Below are 24,324 nucleotides of genomic sequence, written 5' to 3'. Positions count from 1 at the left end.
CTCACGTGCATTTGGAATTTTTGATAAACAAGTTTTGGTTTCATTTTCTTATCGACTCTCAGATCGGACTAAGGTGCGGGAATGCCGATTAAAAAGAGACTTATTATTATTGTCCAGGCGTGCAGGTGAGATGTTAGGTTAGGTTAGATACACAAAAAAAAAAACAAAATTTCATATAGTCTTAAATGCATTTTTATTATTGTTTAAACTACCTTTATTTGCTATTATTTGAAGAAATTTAATTTTTTACTTATTCATTCGTTGTTCAAAACTGTAAATACTGTAAAAGATTATTTTTTGTTAAAAAACTAATAACTTTTTATGGAGCTAAAACTATTGGCTTATCTCAATACACTTATTACACTGTTTTGTCATTGAAAAACTTGTCTTTGAGAATAAATCTGGATGAGATTGAATGATTTCTGCCTCAGCTTAAATTCTATTCGATTATTGTTTCGAATACTAAGGATTTCATATAAAAAAATCGATAGGGTTTAAAACAGGTGATCTAGGAGGCCAACAATTGGGTCCACCCCTATCAAGTAATTCCATACCGCTGCAGCAAAATGAACAGATGCCCCATCGCAGTGGAACCACATGTGATGTCTAATATTTAACGGTACAATTCAACAACAACAATCCATCCAACGTTTCTTCCAGAAAGCGCGTATAAATTGCTCCATTTAATTCATTTGGTAAAATGTAAGGCCCTATTAACAGTGGCGGCGCTAGCTGGCGGATTTTCTTCAACGCCGTTCATTTTAGCTTCATAAAAGTTTATTAGTTTTTCAACTAAAAATAATCGGGCAATTTAAAACAAAATTATAAAAGGTATTTGCTCCAGTGGCGTAAAAAATAGGGAGGTAATAGTGACAACTAACCCTGACAGCGCGCCACTGGTTAAATATTTCCAAAGTTTGTTTTTGTCAGAATATTACTTTATCAAGGTCATCAAATTTGAAAATTTTAAATATCTCATATATCAGCAACTAGGTCCTGTAAGGGTTTGTATTCCTATATCAAAAAGATAAAAAAAAAACAACAATACAGGTAAAAATGATAAGTGAGGTTGATTTTTGACTTCGACTCTATTAAGTTTACAACTTTAGATCGATTAAAGTTACGAGCAGCGAGTTAAAGCGACACCAACGACAAGAGGCGCGCCTAGGAGTTTATGAATTACCTAAGTGAAAGAAACCGTCTGCCGACGTGCCCTTGCGGTGACAACTACTTCAATCTCCGTCAGAAAATGTGTATATGTATTACATAGATAAAGGATAGTGGGATAGATAGGAAACTGTTCACATTATATTTGAACATTGCGACTAGCGCCACCTTGCGGGTTTAGGAAACAGCAACGACTAAAGATTTGGCGGAATGTTTAAAATTTTCAGTTCAAATCAATGTTCAGGTTATTTGGATTACGAAAAGCAAAAATAAAATACTTTCCCTACAATATATTTTTATTAACACTAAGTATATAACTAGATAGGTACTTAAATTATATTCAAACATTTGAGATTTTTCATTTTTTTTGAATATTTTAATTGCTTTTCAAATTTTTGTGCAGCATATATTTTCATCTTATCTGATGATTTTTCTACTATTTGTTTCCCTTTCACAATCTTATTAATGTTTTTCAACCATACAAATAAATGAAATTTGGAAACATAATAAAGAAACGATTTGAACGTATCATGATCTTCACAACGAAAAACATCTTCTGTAAATTCCTATCAAATTTCCTAAAAATTAAAAATCGTTTTTGTTTAATCTATATATCTTTTATCATTTATTTTACAAAAAAACTTAATTGAAATTTTTGTTGGAGTACACATCATGACCTGGGATTGCATATTGTTCTGGTGTAATAAGTTTAGATGAAGAAACTGGTAAAACTTCTTCACAAATCAATTTTGAAGTTGATGGTATGGAGATGTTAACTGTTTCTACTTCAGGTGAACCTATTTGCTCTGATAAACTATGCTTTGAGCGTAGTTTAACCATTTTGGCAGAAGAAACTGTAAAAAGACATATTTCTTTAATTTATTGTAAATACTTATAGTTATTATTAGTATTACTGCATCACTGATATCCATGAGAAAGAGAAAAGAAAAGAGAAAAATTTATAATTAATAGATTTGGAAATTGATTAAACTCACCTTCTTTCCTGTTAGAAGCATTAAGAAATAGAGAAGGAATTGCATCCTGTTTTAAGGTCGATTTATTTCTGGTTCCAACATAGCGGGCTTCTGCACTAAAGTGAATAGTACAAATACGCTACGACTTTCTGACTCTTTCCATAGGCTTCACCTTTAAGTCTTCTCGGCCAATTGCATTAATCCAAATATCATACAGCTACAACAAAATTTTATTTGTTAGTTTTCCTGTCTTCTGTGAACTATTATTACTATACATACCTATATAACATTATGTTGACTTAATTTTTCACACCTTTAAATATAAGCAAAAATAGGCATGCCAGATGTTATGCCGTTTTTGTTAACCATTGTTATTGTTAACTTCAGGCCACATAAAATTTCTCCAAAATATAAACCCTGGCATGGGCAAGAATGTAAGACATGCACGTTAGGATAAAGTTAATGGCATATTTTTTTACTTACTATTTGATCTTTTGGAAAAATATGCATTTGGGCATCCTTGTTATAATTGTTACAGCCATTAACGCAACAGTTAAAAACCATGTTGAAAAAGTTCTTAATCAATAAGCTTAAAATCACAAAAAAATGGCGGAATCCGAATAATGAAAGAATAACACAAAACTATAAACGCACAAATCAAACTATCCAATTTACTAAACACCAATAATAACCACAATAGTAATAACGAAATAATAAACTTGTTGCTGTACCTCTCAGCTGATAGATCGATAAATAATTGTATACCATGCGCAATCGCGGAGCTGTGTTGCGCCCTCTGATGAGTTTAGGAAATAAGAGTATGTAGTGAACTTTCACTCTCATTATAGTTACCAGAGCATGATGTACATATTATGTGGAATTGAAATAAACTTGCGTCTCGGGGCGAGAGTCAGGGAGCCTGAATCGGGTGGCGCCGGCAGTTGTCGGTACCTGTCGGCTCAGATCTGTCTGGCGCGCACTCACTCAGATGATTGTCTGCGTGCAGGGGACTTTGACACTTTTTGACTTGAAAATTATTTCCCTTCACATTTTATGCAGACTTAGGACTGCCATCCTGCTAAGTAACATATTACTTTGCAGGAGGTATGTTTAAAAATTTTTTTTGTTCGGTTTTTATCCAATTTTATAAGAAAATTAACAACTGGTCGTGTAAAAAATGAACAGTAAAAGTTGTCACAATCCCTATAATGCCAAGAATAAAGGTTGGTAACAACTCTTAATGCTTGTAACAACTTTTAAATTTGTTAATTTTCTCATAAAAATGTGAAGTCTGAATAAAATGTGAGGGGAAATCATTTTGAACTCAAAAAGTTTTCAAATCCCCTGTACGCAGACAACCAGCCGTACCCCCTTTGATTTGAGTGAGCGCGCGCCAGACAGATCTGAGCCGACAGGTACCGACAACTGTCGGCGCCACCCGATTCAGGCTCCCTGGCTCTTGCCCCGAGACGCAAGTTTGAAATAATCGTTGGTTGGCAATTAACATTAACATTCTACTAGTTAAGACCGTGAAATAAGTAACGTAGATTTAAGAAATATAATATAAGAATATATAATCTAAAATGAGGAAACTTGTAAGCGGTAACAATTCAAACGTTGTATTTTTTTTTGATTAAAAAGTACGTTATGAATCTTGATGCTGTGCGAGGTGAGTTAGGGGGGGCCATTCCCCGGAAAATAGCAGTAGCATAGTTTGATTCCATACTTTCTCAGTCTTTAAAACATTAAAACCGTGTAGAAAATATTTATTTTTAAGTATAAAATTAAAATAACCTCGGATCCTCAGAATAGGGGAAATATTAGATAAAACCTTCACAGCTTTCTGAAAAATACTGACAGATCGACAGCCCTGCGGGGCCCCGGGAGGCGCGGGGCCCTGTGCGATCGCACAGCTCGCACATGTCTGGCGCCGCCACTGCAACGTTTCGTTAACAAACCCAAAATGTGATCGAGACTAGTGCACTTCAATTTAAAACTCCACCCCACTTGTTATTAATATACGAGGCATATTTTTTATGTAAGTACCGTTTTGGAATTAAATTGCGATAATTTTATTTTGGCATGAAACTTTTCTACATAATTTCCGTGAATATTGAGGCACTTGTCATAACGTGGCGCCAGTTTTTGAATACCCTCCTCATAAAATTCTGTCGCCTGTCTTCTTGTATCACAACTGTTGTGACTTCGTTATCGTCTCGAAGACGCTGACCGCCCAGGTGTTTCTTCACAACAGGTAGTCGCTGGGCGCCAGATCGGGGCTGTAGGGTAGATGATCTAGAGTTTACTACATGTCATGCAGCAAAATGATACCCTGCACTCACCCATTTCCTTACCAGTCCATCATTCATAATGTTTTGTCCAGATATCACGATGAATACGCACTAAGAAATCGTATAACAGCCCGTACTTCACAATCGGCGGGACTCACGATTGTCGGAGGCATCTTAAACACTCAGTAAACAACGTCCACGATGAAGAAACAGATTGTAATGGCGTCAGTGCGTAGACAAGAGATTCTTCAAGTGCAGGAACAAATGGTAGTCGCTGTAGGCGCCAGATCGGGGCTGTAGGGAGGATGATCTAGAGTTTCCCATTGAAAAGATTTGATGAGATCCTTGGACCGATTAGCCACATGTCATACCCTGCACTCAGCAATTTCCTTATCATTCCATCACTCATAATGTTTTGTCAGTAAACTTGACAGATCTCACGATGAGTATCGATCGGTTTTACTCACGATTGTCGGAGGCATCTTAAGCACTCAGTAAACAACGTCCACGACGAAGAATCAGATTGTAATGGCGTCAGTGCGTAGACAAGAGTAACCAGCCTTGAGTCTGTTGAGATCTCGAAGAAGCGACGAAGATTTCTATTCAAATCGGTCAGTAGACATTGGAGACTTTCCACAACTGTCGATCGTTGTCCAAATTATAAATTTTAGGGAGGGTGACCAGATTATTACCACGTAAACGCTTCATGAATTGCGGAATAGCCCAAAATGAAAATTGCGATAAGTACAAAATGCAGTTCAATTGTTCGATTAGAAATAAACATTTTACAGTCAAATTTCATGAATACAACGAATGTTTCACGGAATAATTCGTAAGTATTCTTAGAGTTCAGGAGATGTTGAAATTTTGTGAATAAAGACATTGTTTTCGCACTTCTTTTAATGGCAACTTTTTGAAAAGTAATTTCGCGGTAAAACTGGAGATAATAATGTCTAAAATCGATCAAATAAGTTCACAAACTTTATTTGTTTATCCCGCGGTAACCATTAGTCGAATCTCGTACTTAATAAATCTTCTAGATAGTGTAGACTCTTCAGGATAACCTATAGAAGGAGATGGACAAATTGTGGAAAAAAGATTTTTCTCGGTAAAAAAGTATGTCCTATATTTATAAACCACCAAAAATGTATGAATTTTTGACTGAATTATAGACACACTGCATCTAAAGGCCACTTCAATTTAACTCCCTCAAATACGGCTCTAATCCAAATACCAAGGGCGTGTGCACCTGGATCCGGATAATTTTTATCTCGTTTCGTCATATTAACCGTTTCTTCACAACATTGCACCGCATTACCAAAAGCTACGAGGGGGTGGCTGCAATTTTCTAGTTCTTGCTTGGCAGTTTCACAAAATTTGCATATCGGGTCGTAAAGCGTACCGTCGCCATATTTTATGTTTCCATACCTGAAAATTATCATTTACAAGATTTGCCCGAAAGTATTCAATATATGCGCGTCGAAACTTCGGGAGTCGGGACGTTTAGAACGCCAATGACCTTCGTTTATTTACGTTCGTCCAATTTTTTGTAAGAAATTTCTTAGAAACGGAAACATATACACGAAAAAACAAACTTTATGATAGAAAAGACGATTAAAATTTGAATATTGAGTTTTGAACAAAATTTTTTACAAAAATACGATTCAAAACCACCGAGAATCCTGCTCCCCAGGCGATGAATACATAAATATTCGAAAACTCGGAAAATATATTAAAGTTAGTCCACTTTGGTGTTTTATTGCCACGTTCCCAATAAGAAACCGCTGGTAATATAGCAGCTATAGTGTTTGAAGCGGAAAGTAAAATTTCCGGCATCTGAGATGGTGTGGGGCTCGATATCTGCAAGAGGAGTGGGAAAACTGCATTTCATAAACGGAATTGTCAATACTGAAAAGTACCTGGATATTTTAGAAGAATCATGGTTGCCAAAAAGAGAAGTTTAACCCCTGGGAAAGCCTTTATGTTTCAGCGAGATGGAGCAACATGTCATAAGTCAAAAAATGCCTTAAAACGGTTCTCAGACAACAATATTCCACTTTTAGAGTGGGTTTCAAGTAGTCCAGATTTATCACCAAATAGAAAGACTTTGGCATGAAATGAAAAAGCAGCTAGAACTGTCATGGAATTAGAAGAAGGACTACAAGAAAGTTGGGATGATTTTACTCCCGATTACTGCTCAAAACCACCGAGAATCCTGCTCCCCAGGCGGTGAATACATAAATATCCGAAAACTCGGAAAATATATTAAAGTTAGTCCACTTTGGTGTTTTATTGCCACGTTCCCAATAAGAAACCGCTGGTAATATAGCAGCTATAGTGTTTGAAGCGGAAAATAAAATTTCCGGCATCTGAGATGGTGTGGGGCTCGATATCTGCAAGAGGAGTGGGAAAACTGCATTTCATAAACGGAATTGTCAATACTGAAAAGTACCTGGATATTTTAGAAGAATCATTGTTGCCAAAAAGAGAAGTTTAACCCCTGGGAAAGCCTTTATGTTTCAGCGAGATGGAGCAACATGTCATAAGTCAAAAAATGCCTTAAAACGGTTCTCAGACAACAATATTCCACTTTTAGAGTGGGTTTCAAGTAGTCCAGATTTATCACCAAATAGAAAGACTTTGGCATGAAATGAAAAAGCAGCTAGAACTGTCATGGAATTAGAAGAAGGACTACAAGAAAGTTGGGATGATTTTACTCCCGATTACTGCTCAAAACCACCGAGAATCCTGCTCCCCAGGCGGTGAATACATAAATATTCGAAAACTCGGAAAATATATTAAAGTTAGTCCACTTTGGTGTTTTATTGCCACGTTCCCAATAAGAAACCGCTGGTAATATAGCAGCTATAGTGTTTGAAGCGGAAAGTAAAATTTCCGGCATCTGAGATGGTGTGGGGCTCTATATCTGCAAGAGGAGTGGGAAAACTGCATTTCATAAACGGAATTGTCAATATTGAAAAGTACCTGGATATTTTAGAAGAATCATTGTTGCCAAAAAGAGAAGTTTAACCCCTGGGAAAGCCTTTATGTTTCAGCGAGATGGAGCAACATGTCATAAGTCAAAAAATGCCTTAAAACGGTTCTCAGACAACAATATTCCACTTTTAGAGTGGGTTTCAAGTAGTCCAGATTTATCACCAAATAGAAAGACTTTGGCATGAAATGAAAAAGCAGCTAGAACTGTCATGGAATTAGAAGAAGGACTACAAGAAAGTTGGGATGATTTTACTCCCGATTACTGCTCAAAACCACCGAGAATCCTGCTCCCCAGGCGGTGAATACATAAATATCCGAAAACTCGGAAAATATATTAAAGTTAGTCCACTTTGGTGTTTTATTGCCACGTTCCCAATAAGAAACCGCTGGTAATATAGCAGCTATAGTGTTTGAAGCGGAAAATAAAATTTCCGGCATCTGAGATGGTGTGGGGCTCTATATCTGCAAGAGGAGTGGGAAAACTGCATTTCATAAACGGAATTGTCAATATTGAAAAGTACCTGGATATTTTAGAAGAATCATTGTTGCCAAAAAGAGAAGTTTAACCCCTGGGAAAGCCTTTATGTTTCAGCGAGATGGAGCAACATGCCATAAGTCAAAAAAGGCCTTAAAACGGTTCTCAGACAACAATATCCCACACAAGAGTTGCGTGCAAATCCAGCTAGAACTGTCATGGAATTAAAAGAAATTTGGGATGATTTTACTCCCGAATACTGCCAGAACAATTACGGCTGTTATTAAAAATAAAGGGGATCCATGGAAATAAGAAAGGAACTAGTAGAACTTTTAGTAACCGCCCATAAACATAAAGATGATTTTGTTACCGAAACGTACGATTCTAATGGAATTACTTTTTTAGTGCGGCTCCGGCTGCTTCGAATGATTCCAACCACATCTCCGGCGTTACATCCAAACTATTGTATTCTCCAAATTTATTGGCAGCCGCCTCGAATAAAATACTATATACACAACCGCTCGTGCCGCCTAGACTTTTTTCCAAAAAGTTACTCATAGACTCGAAAAACGTGAAGGGATATTTCAACAGTAACTTATCTTGTTTCATTCGCTTTATTAAAAGTTCTGCGACTGTTTTCATTCTTGTTCCGGTATCGCCATCATCTGTAAATGACAAAGTAGATGACAACTGATGTAAGTAACAACTAGGAGGTGTGCTACTCAAGTTTTGAACATTCTTCATTACTACCAACGCGTTTGAACTAACTGTCGAAGCATTTTTTCCATTCCGATAAAGGTAACTCCAAAACATGTGATTTGAACGCGTCAAACAATCGTTGGGTGTTTTGAACGTTGACGACTGATCCATGGGAGCTCGCATTGCACCGCGATCGGTTTCCCTGATTCTTTCGAACGTTGTGCCGTTCAGAGTTAACCGTTCTACGTTGCTCTAAGGGAAATTTTTCAGCATTTCTTTGCTCCAAACGATTCGAGCATCCGAGGATGCCTGGATCTCGGGGTATGTCATCCTTCATCGTATGGCCAAGTGCGATCGCGACTGAATTAGCGAAATATGACGACTCAAGATGGTACTTCGTAATCAAAAGTCGAAGCGATTTGATCGGTACACTCTGTTTGGTTTAGATAGATAATGGAGTATCCATAGCGACAGAAAAATTGTTCTTCCACTGCCAGAAAGTCTTCTTTGGTATCCGTCTATAATCTAAGGAGTAACAACGACGATTCCAAACAGAGCATCGGCTCTAATATTAGTGAACTCGATGAAGATATATTTGGAAAATTGTCATACAGGTTCTATTCGGCAATAGAACTAATTCCAGATTGTTCGTTGTTCTTTTCCTCCTCCAACTTGGTTTCAGATTATATGATTACGTAGTTTACCGAAAAGTATTTTTAATCTACGAGGATACGGTTAAAAAATGGTAATGAATCGCTAGAAGAAAAATGAAGGGACCGTGCGCGGTCAAAAATTTTGACAAACCTCTTTCTGAATCAATAACGTTTAGTTGTTTCTCGCATGCGATCAATGCATCGCAAGCGAACTGTATTGCGAAATATAAAGTGTTGGTAGCTCGCTCGCTCAGCTGCGGTCCTCGAATGGGCGGTTCCGAGCGATTTTTCCTTCTCAAATTGCCCGTTATGTTAGTTTCAGTCGTTAAGGAGGATCTTGAATTTTGATTCACATTCGGCCAACCTAAAGATACATACAATCAAAGAATAATATTTTAATTAACAATTAACAACTTTTTTTTTTGAGATAGAGAGTTGAAAATTGAAGAATTTATGGGGACATTTGAATCAGCTTGTAGATTTCGACACAGTAATGGAAAAAATAACTCGTGTAAAGTTCAGGATATTCTAGGCGTTTTAGGGAAAGTTTGGAGCTTCACATAATTTTCCGGATGGATTTTATGGTGAATCGAGTATTGGACATTAATGAAATTATCCCAGATTTTTTAATTGTGAACAGTATTGCGTGTAGTTTACATAGCAATAAAGATGAATTTCTCGAAACCAAAAAAAAATAATAGTAGGATGAAACTTTTTGGAAAAGGAGGAGGATAACATAGAAATGGGAGGAAAAACAATTTACAGCCGATCTGAGGTTAGGAAGGGAAAGGGAGTGAGTTTTTAAGGGTGAAAACGGTTTATCTCTATTTGTAGAAAAATAGAGAAGTTGTAGGCAATAAAAACATCTACAGCTTTTGTATTTATACTTTTTTCACACAAAAAATTTGGGCAATTTTCAGTTATTTGTAAAATCTTTACAATTTAAACGAAAAACGAAATTTTTTCATCTTTTCATTACCTACAACTTCGCTATTCAACCTTTTCCATAAAACTTGTAATTTTGCTGGAAATCGCGATTTTCGACCTCAGATTATCATTTTTTATGATATCCTCCTCCTTTACCAATGGATTTAATCCTACTATTATTTTTATTCTATTTATTTTATCATTTTTAAAGGCTTCTATATGTAATTTGGTCCAGCTTAAATGATAGGATAGTTATTATTTAAATTAACGTTGATTGTTGTTATTAATCGTAGTTTCTTTACGTAGAATTTCTTTACAGAGAACTGTAGGTCTCTATGAGGTCCTTTGCACCTCATAGATAGCGCCACACTTTAATGTGATATATTTTCTTAGACTACACACTACACATTTGTCTTATTTTGCTTAAAAGTCGCTTCTTTTAAATCATTCTTCATTTTGCCATCGTACATTACTTCGAATATATTTTTTTTACTTTTATAGTTTTACGAACCGTCTCTGCCAAACTTTAACCATTTTCATAGCGAATTTTAATGATTTCAATGCGTTGTTGAACGCAAATTCATTAATGGCGTAGTTTTTACTTGTCAAATGTCAGAAACTGACAGCTTTAAAAGTGACATTTACCGATATGGCGGGCTGTTCAAAATAACACCTCTTATTGGAAAACCCTTTAAGTTATTGTTCGTTGCTACGGTAACTCAATATTTTGTTTATGCATGGAACTGGTCTAGGCTAACTAGATATCAATACCTCATGGTATATTTGTTTTTTCAGGTGAGGTACCGCAGATAACCAGAGATTCTTGGGACCTTATTTACTTGGGTTCGTACCTATTATGATAAATGTCTGACGATTGTAATCTCGACTTCTAAGTATGTACATTGTATACACTGGTGAATGGGGTTATCGTTCACAGCTAGTTTACATCTCGTAGGCTCTTTTGTTAGTACCATTGTTTTTGTTTTTTCCAAAGATATCTGCATATTAAGGTTGTTGTTTGAAACCGATACAGTAACCGCTGGCGCTGTAGGTCATCGTCGTTTCCGGCTATCAAGATTGGGTCATCAGCCAAAGCATAATATATTTATTGGTCTTCGTCCCATCTTGTATCCTCCAGAAACTTATTTTACGCCTATTTCAAATTCTCCACTAGCTCTTTTGGTAAACTGACATGTAGTGGGACCAAACCTTTTTCTGGATGATAATCTTTATAATCAAAGAGATAGGTATGTCATTTAGCCTACCATAAAGTGGCTCTACTTAAACAATTACCTCAATGAAATGTTGAATAAAAAACTGGAAAGGGAAATGTTATGATTTTAAAGGTTTAGATGGGCGCCTGATCATTATGGAAGCATCTTGACTGGACTCACCTGGTATACTTCCGTAATTAGCATCCAAATACGTCAAAACATTTTTATCTTCAACTTTCATTAGGGTGATAGTTAACAATGCATTCTCATGGCATTTTATAAAATTTCCCACGTAAAATCTCACAATGTTTATATTCAATGCTATTAAATAATCTAAAATATCTTTAACGCAAATATTTTCTTCAGTTTTAGAGATAACTGCGTTATTGTTCAATAAAATAACCAATTTATCCCCACGTTGAAGTTCCAATTTTGTATCATCGATACCCTTCCTATAGTCGATTCTGTAGTTACTCTCGTTCACAATTATGCTTATTAAATTTGCCAAGGGTACCTACAAACAACGATATTTTAATAAATGTTTTACAAACCAATAAGAATCAACTAAAAAGGAAAAATTTTCGGAAATATTGAGATTCTAAACAGTTCGAATGGATTTCGTACTGCCACCTCTTTTGCTCCCTGTTTCATCGATATTTTCACTTATTTATTAAAATTACACCAGCCACAGGCCGATTGTAAAATCTAATAACTTGACTTACCTGTTTTATACTAAATTTTCCCACCAATAAGCCACCAAGTATAAAACAGGTAAATCATTAGATTTTAGTTTACATTCAGTCTCTGAAGACGATAACTTGGTTATGGAAATGCATGTCAGACAGTATAAGTGTTAGTATTAGTGTATACAGTATGAATATCGCCAACGGTTCCAGAAATTCCAACTTAGTATTAGGTCTTGTCATTCAAATTAACATATGAAAAGCCCCATTCATCCAAGGGTGCAATCACCCCCAAAGAGCTTCGAAACTACCCCGATAGGCACATTTTCTTGAATATGGTTGGGTTTTTACAAATAGATAGATATGTAAATGAAAAATAATAAAATTATCTACAAACTGATGTATGTTTGTAATTAAAATAACTCTAATTAGTTTAAAGGGCATTGTAGACGGTTAAATTTGTTTGTCAAACTTTTTGGCATTGACACTAGCCCTGTGTATGAAGAAAAAGGTCGTCAATGGTCTAGAGAGTGGTCGAAATATACGTACGAAAATTTGTTACGGGAAATAGTTCGATCAGAACCAAATGACTATGCAAACTTCCCGCTTATGGACCATAAAACAATTGAAGATTTATTAACATTGCCAAGTCCTCGCATAGCAAAGCAGGATACCGTTACGCATAAATCTATACCAGCTTCTCAAAGATTATCCATAACCTTGAGGTACCTGGCTAGTGGCGCCGATTTTGAAGATCTAAAATTTCCAGCCAGCATTGCACCACGTACCCTCAGCGGCATTATCATTTCAAAATTACAAAATATATAATTTAAAGTGAATAAAAGCTGTTTACAAATTGTAGGAGTGTTGGCTGAGACGGATCAATAATGTCTATGAAGGTTTCCTTCTTCTTCTCCTTCAAAGAGTATTTCGTTGCCAGTCTTCTTTGTTCTACAGACATGGGCTCTAGTTTAAAGGCCCAGTTTCTTGCCATCACTTGATATTCATTTTCAGGTTTTCTGAATTGGTACCTGGCTAATTGTTATCATCAAGTCATGTTGCAAGTCCTCCTTTTTCTTCTTTTTTATTCGTACAGGAATAATAGATGCTGAAGGTGTCAAATGTGATTGTGTTGATGTTGGTAGTTTTGATGACGATTCATACAAACCAAAACAATAAATATAAACATATTACATAATAATAATGAGTATTTTTATGTTTCAGATACCCGAAACACAAGAAAGTTGGAAAATATTGGCGCTACAATTTGGAAATTCGTGGAACTTTGATAATTGCATTGGAGCTGTAGATGGAAAGCATATCACAAATATTTGACAAATAATTTGACCGTGTACAGGGCCCTTAAGAAATAAGAAATTAGAGAAATTTATATATATAATTAAGTCAGTATCCAATTAAGTCGGAACCATATGGGAAACGTTTTTATTCTTAGTTTTATGAAGAATAGTTAATCTTCTTAAAAGGTTGTGCATGGTTTAAAACCTCGAATGCACTCATCAGATATCAAAATTTGTTAGTTGTATACGAGGTATGTAAAAATATAAATTTTTGCTCAAGAGTAAAGTTTCTTCAGTTAGTCCACTTTGGTGTTTCCTTGCCACGTTCCCAATAAAAATCTACTCATAATATAGATACGTCCTCATTAATCGAACTATATTATTACATGCTTAATGTTAGGAGGTTATTTGTAGACCAAATTCGACTTACCTTAATTGTTTCATGTGAATGGTCTGATCGTACCGTTGTTGGTAGATCACTACCAAATGGGTCATCAATACAAATACACGTTGCATTGGGCGTGATATTAGGATGAGGTAACTCTATTTCCATACTTTGCACATATTGACATATCCTATTACAATAGTCATATATTTCGCACAAGGACTTTTTAGCTGCTGCCATCGCTCCTGCTATTTTATATATCAAAACTACCGCAGATAATGTTCTTTGTGACATCTTCGATTGCTGATTATTAAAAAAATCATCGGAAACCGTCAACATTTTGACTACTATGTTGTCATTTAGTGCTCTTTCAATTGCCAAACCAAAGTTTAAAGTACATCCCGAAGAAGCTGGTACTATCACTAGACTTCCCATAATATGGTTATTGGAGAGTTCTCGTAGAGTGCGTAATATGATGCTAGATGCTGGAGCTGTGAAATTGTCACCTATAGCAAATTAGAAAGACATAGGTCTTCTCAATGACCTCAGAGAATAGGTAACTGCATTTAGTGGTGTTTATAACAAACTATATTGTGTACGTTAGACTAATAAAAATATAAAAATAATAAATTCTTTTGAAATTTAACTTTACTTCTCTCCACCCTCTACTTTTCGATTAATTTCTTCTTTTCAGCTATCGCAAAGCATTTATATTTTGGCTTACTATGGAAACATTGATCGAATTGGGTTGGGGAACATGGGAACACCCTATTTATAGTCCCAATTTGTCACCATGCGATTATTATTTATTTGTTTCATTAACAAAAGGCATTGGGCAGACTGCGATTCATAAGCAATATGGAGGGAGAATCCTTTATGCTCGAATCTTTACATGAGTAGCTGAAAGATTTTTACGAAAAGTGTATGGAACATGATGGAGACTGTCTGGAAAAATTGCGAAAATTTTCAGCTCTGTAACTTAATAACAGAATTTTTTATAGCAAAATTCCGGTTTATATTTGATCCTCCCTGGTGTATTAGTTTTTTCTCCAAAAAAATTGCTGAGGATATCCAAACATATTATATGAAACTTTCAAATCTACAATCCCTAGAGAGCCTCAAAAAAAACGCATCCTAAATACAAGTATAGGAGATCATTCTGAAAAATTGCTTTTTGAAATTAAAATAACTCTCAACTAAATCATACCTTGAAAACTCCAAAAAAATAGAATAACTGTGAAGATGTTAAAATCTGAAGAAAACATTTCTAAAAAAATTATACTATTTTTATTAACTTAGCTTGGAATAGAAATGGACTAAAAACTTATGACTTGTATCAATACAATACTGATAAGCACAGACAACAATGAATTAAAATCAAATTCTAAATTATTAATTTTGTCAGAACAAAGGACAAGAAAAGAATTTGTGTAACATTTTGGCAAAATGTCCAAAACTGATATATGTAAAAGTACCAAAGTAAATAACATCATGGATAAAATAGCAAAGCTTAAATGGCAGTGGTGGCACACATGGCATGGTAAAATGCTACTTTCACCACTAATTTGGAGCCCTTGATAAATTGAAAAATCATAAAGAAATTGGAATGCTGTATTGTCACTGCACTCAAACACAAAAAAAATAAGAAGCACTACTCCAGTTATTCTTGTAGAATGATTGCTCAAGGTACACAATGATTCTAGTGATAGTAATTATAATAAACTTCAAAAAATTTCATGATGAAATTAATTTATAAATTTGGTCGAGTTATATATTAAATTTCAAGTTATTGATGATTTGGATTATTGCATATAATAGATCATTTACCTTGAATTGCAGCAGTCAACATTCCTTTCCCAACAAAGTCGCCAATATAATAAGGACCTCCTGAAATAATGCGTACACAATCGTTATCTGTGTAGTCTTTTTGAACAATTACATTTCCAAAGTTAAATAATCCTACTTCCTGATTTAAACTCGTTGCTCCAACTAGACTATTTCTTATTTTTAAAGATGCTCCGTGACTGCTAAGAACTTTAAAATCCATATTTGAATGAAGAAATTTTGCCGTATATTTTGATTTGTTTAAAATTTGAATTATAAGATGTCTTCTTCTTTTTCTATTTTGAAAAAGTTGGGTAGTTCATACAAGTTTATAACAGATTTGTAAGACCGTGCTCACGGATCACCGAAAGTAGGTGGTTTGTGGTGTTTATTGAAATTGGTTTGATCCAGTATTATATATAAACCACAATCTTACATACAGGTTTGTCTTAAAAAGAAACCAATCTCTATAGAGTGGTGTGGTTCTCATTTTGTCCGAGTTTTAAGAGTTTGAAATAATCATAACGCGGCCCTGATATCTAAGAATGGACGTGGGTAGAGTCTTAGAGCAACCTGGGTAGAGTAGGAATGAAAATTTTGACAAATCGTACTGGCTAACAAAACATAACGAGGGTATTGATAAGTTTTAATAGAGAATAGAAAGATATACGTAGGTAAACCTATATATGTAATAGAAATGTCTAATACTATTGCAAAAATAGGTAAACAGATGTCTTTCACTCTCTTTCATTCCACTTTATATTTTCAATATTAAGTCTATGGGCAATACATAATCATATATTTGACATATGTCTTCTGATTTGCGAATCACAGAATTTGTTTAAAAATTTTTATACAGATTGAGTTGAGTTTATGATTTAACTTTCAATTAACTATATTTAATTAGTGGTTAAATTAGTAAAAAAGATTGAGACAATTGTATAACCATTTAACGTTAGAAAATATGTGCAGTAAAGCTATAAATTTGCGTGTGCAGTTACAAGGAATAATAGCTTCAGGAGGATCTCACAAAGATCAGGCTGAAAAGTATGTACACAATATAATTGTAAGGTTTTCATGTGTATGCTTTTATTAATTTATATTTCAGGTACAGAGCAACTCTGGATACAATTTTCAAAGAAAGTGATGATGACTTAGTTGATTGTTTACAAACTTTTATAGAAGCTAGTATGTACAGTTTTTATACAGTAAATTAAGAGCTTAGAAATTATTAATTCTGTTCGGTTACTTTGAATGTAGATGTAATATATATTTTAGTTGTCAATGAGAATGTGAGCTTGGTAATATCCCGCCAGATTCTGACAGAAATTAGTATGCATTTGATGAAACTTCCTGATGATGTATCAAAACCAGTGTCACATTTTATGTTAGAAAAGGTACAGCCCAGAGTAATATCTTTTGAAGAACAGGTAGCTAGTATTAGACAACACTTAGCACATATATATGAAAGGAATCAAATGTGGAAAGAGGCTGCAATTGTTTTGGGTAAGTTTCATTAAGATTCTTACATAATACACCACACCACAGTGGGCCTGAAACATGAATAAATAGGTCCAAATTTGGGAGACTAGTTACTTAACAAAAAATGTATTTTTGTGTTATTAGCATCCTTGACTCTGCCCGTTGATCCCATAGCTTTAAGGACCGTTTACTATAAACTTCATGGTTTTTACGGCATAAGCTCAGCTGAAGGGGATGATCACATTGGAATGAATAATTCGCCAACAACCAATTAGAAAGAGTAATAGCCGTTATTTTACTGCCGATTCGTCTAGGAGAAATTTTTAGATATTTGGACGCCTAGGGGAACTAGAATTATCACCATGTATTTTTATGACGTGTATCTCAGAATTGAAATCTATATTTTTTTCAATAAAATAGACAATGATATATCTTTTTTTTTTAGTTGGCATACCTTTGGAAACAGGGCAGAAGCAGTATCCAATTGATTATAAACTTGAAACATACTTAAAAATTGCCAGACTGTATTTAGAAAATGATGATCCAGTACAAGCTGAAGCATTTATAAATAGAGCTTCACTTCTTCAAGCCGAATCTCGTAATGAGCAACTTCAAATTTATTATAAAGTATGCTACGCTCGAGTTTTGGATTACCGTAGAAAATTTATAGAAGCTGCACAAAGATATAATGAATTATCTTATAGGACCATTGTTCACGAAGATGAAAGAATGACTGCTCTAAGAAATGCTTTGGTATGCACCGTTTTGGCATCTGCAGGTCAACAAAGATCTAGAATGTTGGCTACATTGTTTAAAGATGAAAGATGTCAACAATTGCCAGCAGTCGCTATTTTAGAAAAAATGTATCTGGAACGAATAATCAGAAGGTAAAGTTATCAATATTGTTAGTATATTTATGTCATATATATCATAATGAATGTAAAAATATAGTATAGTACCAGACAAAAGCATTTTCTAATATATAGAATCTAGAAGAATGAATATGAAATGAGTACAAATTATTTCACCCCAAATCATAATTTTTGAACTGAATATACAAATAATTTTTTTTAGATCTGAACTCAGAGATTTTGAGGCTTTACTTCAACCGCATCAAAAAGCTTCTACCATTGACGGTTCTACAATACTGGATAGAGCTGTTATTGAACATAATTTACTGTCGGCTAGCAAATTATACAATAATATAAGTTTTGAGGAATTGGGAGCACTATTAGAAATTGTTCCTTCAAAAGCCGAAAAAATTGCTAGTCAGATGATTACAGAAGGAAGAATGAATGGTTACATAGATCAGATAGATTCAATTGTTCATTTTGAAAGTAAGTATTCAAAGTTGATTATTCCACTCATTTCATTTTTCCTGTAATTTTCATACAAACTATCGACAAACAACCATTTATGTGCAATTGCAAAACTTAAAAGCAGTAGCGATGAAGTCGTGTAGACGAAAATTATTATTTATTTTTTACAATTCTTTTATTTCCATATAAAGCCATAGCAACAAAAACATAAACATACCTATAACTCCCTAGGTAGAATTTCTAACTTCCTCTAATAATTGATTGATTGATGAATTGCACACAATAATGATGCAGTTATCAACTTGTCTCAAAACGATTTCTTGATTTCCACGCCTAAAAATTTGAAATTCTCCACTTGTTCCAACTGTATTTCATTTTTATATTGAGGTCTTTTTTCCTAACTTTTTGTCTTCTATGAATAATTATTTTTCTTCGCCTGGTTCCTTCCCTCATATATACATTTGATATTGATTATCAATCTGTTTCAAACTCCTCTTTGTTATGAGCTTTAGATATTTGATCTATGCAAGTATGAAAACTGGTAGATTACATTACTCATTTTTTTTGTTTCAATAAAAAGTAAATCTTTGTTGCTTCAACTGTTGTCAGTAAAAATAACTTTTAGAAAAGTATATATTTTTACTTTTTACATTAACTTGCGCATCAGAAAGTCTTGATTGTTTTTGTCACCAATGAATTATGAAATTCTAAATCAGCCTTTATCATATATCTATTTTCTTTTATAGCACGCGAGACGCTTCCTCAATGGGATAAGCAGATTCAATCTTTGTGTTATCAAGTAAATTCTATCATTGAAAGTATATCAAAACATCATCCAGAATGGATGTTGAAAGTCATGGATGAACAAATGGTGTCTTAATTATTGTTATTTTCGATTGTGGATGTATGTAACTTATTTAAATGCTACTCTATTTGTAAATTAAAATACTGCACTTTAATATGGAGCTTAAAATGATTGTAATTTTATTTTTTTTTTCTCTTATAATTAAACTTGTAATTTCTAGATAGAAAATTTGTAAAATATCTCAAGTACTTACTTGTAACTCTAGAGGTGTTGGTCTACTACAGTGATTAGAAATTAGATGATTATTTAATATTTGGGAAACTTTACAAAAGTTTTTTATTAGGTGTATTCTAAATGATGGATATTTTGACCTTTGAAGACTTCTTATTGATTTGTTTTGGTTTTTATTTATTTACTATTGTAACTTGAGCAAATTATCATAAATTCAGAAGCATTGAGGTTTTTAAAAGCAAATAACTTGAGATCTTATCTAATCAGGTGAGGCAAAGTTTTTTCTGGGTGTATCAGCTGAATAGACATGAAAGAAAAAATTATGGAAAAGTAAATAATAGTTGTTTATTCATTACACTGGCCTACATGATTTTGGTGACAGTTCAATCAATTACCACTTTTAAATATGTTCTTTTTTATTCGCAAATAGTAAATTTTTCTTCGTTAAATTGGTCTGTATTTATAAACAGAAAGATTTATAGCAAGTTCTGTGTAATTACTGACAAAAATGGCAAGTCACACGCGCGGGAGTTGCAACATTTTTCCTAGCAGGTTTTGTTATATTTGTAGAGAATTGATGGTAAAGTCACAAGCGTTATTCCATGTAATTTAGTGTTGTAATCAAAGCACAAGACAAACGGGCTTAGCATGGTATCAACTGCAGTATGTCATTGGTTCAGTGGATAGAAGGAAAATTATATCATTATTTTGTATTTGATAAGAATTCGTAGGGTCTTGTTCAATTTTTGTGTAAGTTGTCTCATCATTTTATCATTATAATCTCTTGATTTCAAATTAACAGCTTTATTAGATTTATCTGCTTTAAAAATTTTGAGATGTGTGCTTTACTTGATCAATTCTTTGGTTTTAGTTAAATTTTGAGGTTTGATATTGCTCTGTTGTTATTTTAATAATAATAGAAATCATTTCAACTGTCCCAGAAATAATAATTTCCAAGTCAACTGATTAATATAAGACTTTACTTTAATGATATTCCGAATAGAAGTAGTAATATTAATAATAATAGATATCGTAATTTCAGATATCAGAATCAGCAACTAGATTCACATCAGAAGAACTATATAATAATGACTATGATAACAAAAATGAAAAATTGGTAGATGATTTTAAAAATTTTCTTGCATATGAAGAAAATAATAACAATTAAACCTAAATTTTCGAAAAGAATCTCTCAGAAAGAATTAAAAAGTCGAAATAAATATTGCTGCTAATAATCCATTGCCATACATTGAAATTGAAAAACCCAAATTAAAACTTTTATTTGATATTGATAAATTAAGACCTGTAATCTTTGAAAGACATTACCCGTTGTATCTATCATTTAAATAAAACATATTTAGGAAAAGTATATATTCCATTGACGATAGTTCAAAATGGCTACGTAGTAGTGAAAAAGTGAAACATTTAAAACAATTTTTATAACTTTAAATGAACCTTTTATTTATCCTTTCGAAACCTCACAGTATGAAATTCATAATTCCGCTTATTTAAATGAAATAAAAGGAAAAAAGAGAGAAAACCAAAATAAAAAATTATAGTCGGCATAATGCAGATTAAATTATGCAAAAAACAGAAGTGAATTAATTAGAACAGATCACCTGAATTCAGAAGAAACAAGTAACATAATCGGGGTGATCCGGTAACGTTTACTTCAAAAACAACAGAAGAAATTTCAGTACATGTAAAAAAGACAGGTCAATTAAATGCTGGAAAAAGAACTATAAGACCTTCATATTCCTCATGGCGTTCACAAATTCAAAAATTAGATGCACCAGGCAAACAAATATGTAGTTTAGTACAGATTTCTGAAAATTAAATGAGAAAATATTTTGTGATTAATATCCAGCCCCAAATATTACTACTACATTTCTGTGAGCAAAAGGTCCACCATGTGAGTTCCTAAGATGGTGCAGGGTTTTAAGAGTGTACTGGGGTAACCAAGAAAGACGTCGAAGATTTTTTATGTTCAGAATGCAACTACAGGCCTACTAAAAATTATTGGACTTCTACTAGTTGCATGTTAAAACTTAATTTTTGTTAATAGGTAGTTTCGTTATTTAGATTTAAGTTTTGCTATGTCTAAGATGGTCCACAGTACAATTTATGACAAAATAAAAGGAAGTGTAACAGACTGATTAGCTAGAAGTATATTTATTGTTTTTGATAGCAATAATAAATTACTAACATCCGGCCATGATAAGTACTTACGTTCCCAAAAAGGCCCACCTAGAAAGAAAGAAATATGGAACATGTTCATTTAAATGTTGATTTTATTCATAAATTAATTAGGAATATTATGATATTGTGATTATGATACTTATATTAAAAAAATAAATATCTCATTTTGACATAATTATTTTATTACCAAAACAAGAAATGTCAATTAGAAATCACAAATCTAATTAACATATAACAATTACATATATGTTTTTGATATAGTGCCAAATGTTCTGGCACTAATTTTTCTCGATGTTAACAACTGGATGCTTCTAAAAGTTCTTTATTTTCTAATGTATTTGCAAGGTTTTGTTGTTTATCCCCTTTTACATCTTCTAATGGATTTGTAAGATTATCTTTTTTATCCTGTCCTTCATCCCCTAGTATATTTGTAAAATTAGGTTTATCTTCTACATTTTCTAATGCATGTGTACCTTGTTTTTCTTGTCCACCATCTTCTAATTTATTTGGCATATTGTCTTGTTCAACAATAGACATCAAATTATATTTTTTATATTTAATAAAGTCAGGAATAACACCAATTAATGCAATCCCTCTTATAACCTCAATAATTATGGATACATTTGCATTTTTCAAGTCCACTTTATTTTCAGAATTTGTTTCAGTCACTATTGCACCTACTGCCTGTACTAACTCAATCCTATTTATATTGTCGTTATTTCGGTGATTATAGACTATGGAGTATGTAGTGGGCTCATCTTTGAAATATTTTTGTGAAAGAGGTTTGAATGCAATACTAATGTCTTTTACATATGCTTTGCATGTGACTTCTATAGGAATTAGTCTTATTAAAAAACGTGTCTGATTAGCGCCACTAGATTTAATATCTGTCATAATTTTCTGTGCCAATTCCACAGGATTTTCTAATGTCGTCTTTATAAATAAAAAATTTTTTGCACCAGATTCCACTTGTTGAAATCTCTTTTCAGATTTCAATCCAGATATTTCCATCTGCAATTCATCTTCTATTGACAATTCTGCATTATTTAATACTTTGGAATTGTTGGAATAAAGTAATTCTGCGTATTTGTTCAATAAATTGTATGCTTCTCGCACACATTCTTTTTCTCTGTTGTTGCAACTGCATAGAAAGCCTTTCAAGTTAACATCTATACTAGCCTTACTATTTTTACGATAAAACTTCTTATATTTTGATTTTTGAATTGAACTCATATCTCTGAACAACTTTTAAAGCTGTTTATTGCCAATAACCTCAACTTTTCTCTTCTACTTCTTTTTTTGGGTAAATTCTTAAAGGAAAGACTTCTTCTTTCCTAGTCTAAGGGTAAATTATATATACATATGATAATTTATCGATCCTTCCAGTGCAAATATTCTTATCTCTGAATACGTATTTTTAAGAAGTTTAGCTTAATAAGGTTTGTTAAAAAATTCTAGATCACTATTGAGTTTTTATTTTATTTCATTGTTATATTTCTTGAACCTTGAAACCAGCATAGAATCTAGAATCTTCAGTTTCTCGCTTTAACCTTTTTTAACCTTCAAAACCCTAGTACATTATTTTTCTGTGCTGCTATATATTATCATGTTTCACAACTGTCTTCATCTTTATTTTATATTTATATAAATATTTATTTTCTAACAAGTACAGAAATTTGGGAAATTAGCATATGCGGATTCTTTAAACTCATGAACCACTCCGAATTTAAATTTTATATTGGATTCCATTAATAGTTCACGGCGCATGGGGAAATACATTTTTGGGCGTTCCATATAGTGACTACGAACGTTGTGATCGCGGCGAGAACGTCACTCATGACTAACGTTCACGACGACCCTCGTCGTGTATGTTGTGCGTTCTTATCTATATACTAAGAAATGGCTCTAAACAGAAAAACTCAAGCAACGCTTATTGCGAGCATGAGAATCTATTCACACAATTTAAAACACGTGAAACATTTAGCCACACCACAGATACTAAATTTCCCGTAGTCGAAACTTCGAGTGCTTTAAGATAAATTTCGATACTCGTTTCTCAGACTTCGATGTAATGGCGAATGAAATTAAACTTTTCCAAAATCCTTTTGATTGTGACATTGAAATCCTGGCACAGGAACTCCAAATGGAAATTTTCGATTTACAGAGCAGATACATGTTTAAAAACAGATATTAAAATTCATTTTGGTTGGAATTTTATAAAATTTGCTAGTGGGTTATTTTCTGTTTTTGATACAACGTATTTGTGCGAGAACACGTTTTCCAAGATGATTTTCTCAAAGAATGTTTACAGGTCTAAATTGACCGATGAGCATCTTAAATCTTTTAATAGGTACAAGTAAAATTAATCCACAAATACAAACATAAGTCATTAGTGTTTTTTTTGGTTTTGTTTTATTCGTTGGGATTTATTTCATATTTGTTTTTTATTAGTTATAAATATATTCAGGCTTAGATACTTTAGTTGAGTTTTCTGCGTCATCGAAATTTTACCTTGCAAGTGAATAAAAGTGGGTAATTATCATTGTGCTTTTATTTTCTTCCATTAAACTTATCACAGCAATAGTAACAGCAGTAAAATATTGGATGTCACGGGCCAGATTGATGACATTAATTTTAAGCCGTCGCGGGCCAGATTGATGGCACTGTCGGGCCGTAGTTTGGAGACCCCTGTTCTAGAATA

General features: G+C 33.5%; 3 protein-coding genes and 1 long non-coding RNA gene across 4 annotated transcripts; 2 read left to right on the top strand and 2 right to left on the bottom strand.

Annotated features, from left to right (window-relative positions):
• The first annotated feature begins 54 nt into the window (after positions 1-54).
• Positions 55-14,409, top strand: LOC130442796 (uncharacterized). The gene is made up of 2 exons (XR_008909800.1): positions 55-125; positions 13,305-14,409. It is a non-coding gene; the product is annotated as an uncharacterized LOC130442796 (long non-coding RNA).
• Positions 5,532-15,932, bottom strand: LOC130442787 (triokinase/FMN cyclase-like). The gene is made up of 6 exons (XM_056777142.1): positions 15,591-15,932; positions 13,809-14,269; positions 11,578-11,911; positions 9,408-9,620; positions 8,302-8,569; positions 5,532-5,860 (listed from the first exon to the last, which is right to left on the bottom strand). Exons 1-6 carry the CDS (start codon positions 15,808-15,810, stop codon positions 5,599-5,601), a joined length of 1,758 nt encoding a protein of 585 aa, XP_056633120.1. The 5' UTR covers positions 15,811-15,932; the 3' UTR covers positions 5,532-5,598.
• On the top strand, positions 15,924-21,798 carry LOC130442790 (COP9 signalosome complex subunit 4). The gene is made up of 6 exons (XM_056777146.1): positions 15,924-16,634; positions 16,696-16,775; positions 16,866-17,093; positions 17,515-17,956; positions 18,144-18,406; positions 19,135-21,798. Exons 1-6 carry the CDS (start codon positions 16,552-16,554, stop codon positions 19,266-19,268), a joined length of 1,230 nt encoding a protein of 409 aa, XP_056633124.1. The 5' UTR covers positions 15,924-16,551; the 3' UTR covers positions 19,269-21,798.
• LOC130442794 (THUMP domain-containing protein 1 homolog) lies at positions 21,788-22,922 on the bottom strand. Its single transcript, XM_056777149.1, has one exon. It carries the CDS (start codon positions 22,854-22,856, stop codon positions 21,918-21,920), a length of 939 nt encoding a protein of 312 aa, XP_056633127.1. The 5' UTR covers positions 22,857-22,922; the 3' UTR covers positions 21,788-21,917.
• Positions 22,923-24,324: the final 1,402 nt, after the last annotated feature.

Source organism: Diorhabda sublineata, chromosome 4 (genome assembly GCF_026230105.1).
Source record: "Diorhabda sublineata isolate icDioSubl1.1 chromosome 4, icDioSubl1.1, whole genome shotgun sequence".
Classification (NCBI taxonomy): Eukaryota; Metazoa; Arthropoda; class Insecta; order Coleoptera; family Chrysomelidae; genus Diorhabda; species Diorhabda sublineata.
Note: the sequence above shows the minus strand (reverse complement) of the source record. Positions and strands in the feature narration are given on the sequence as shown.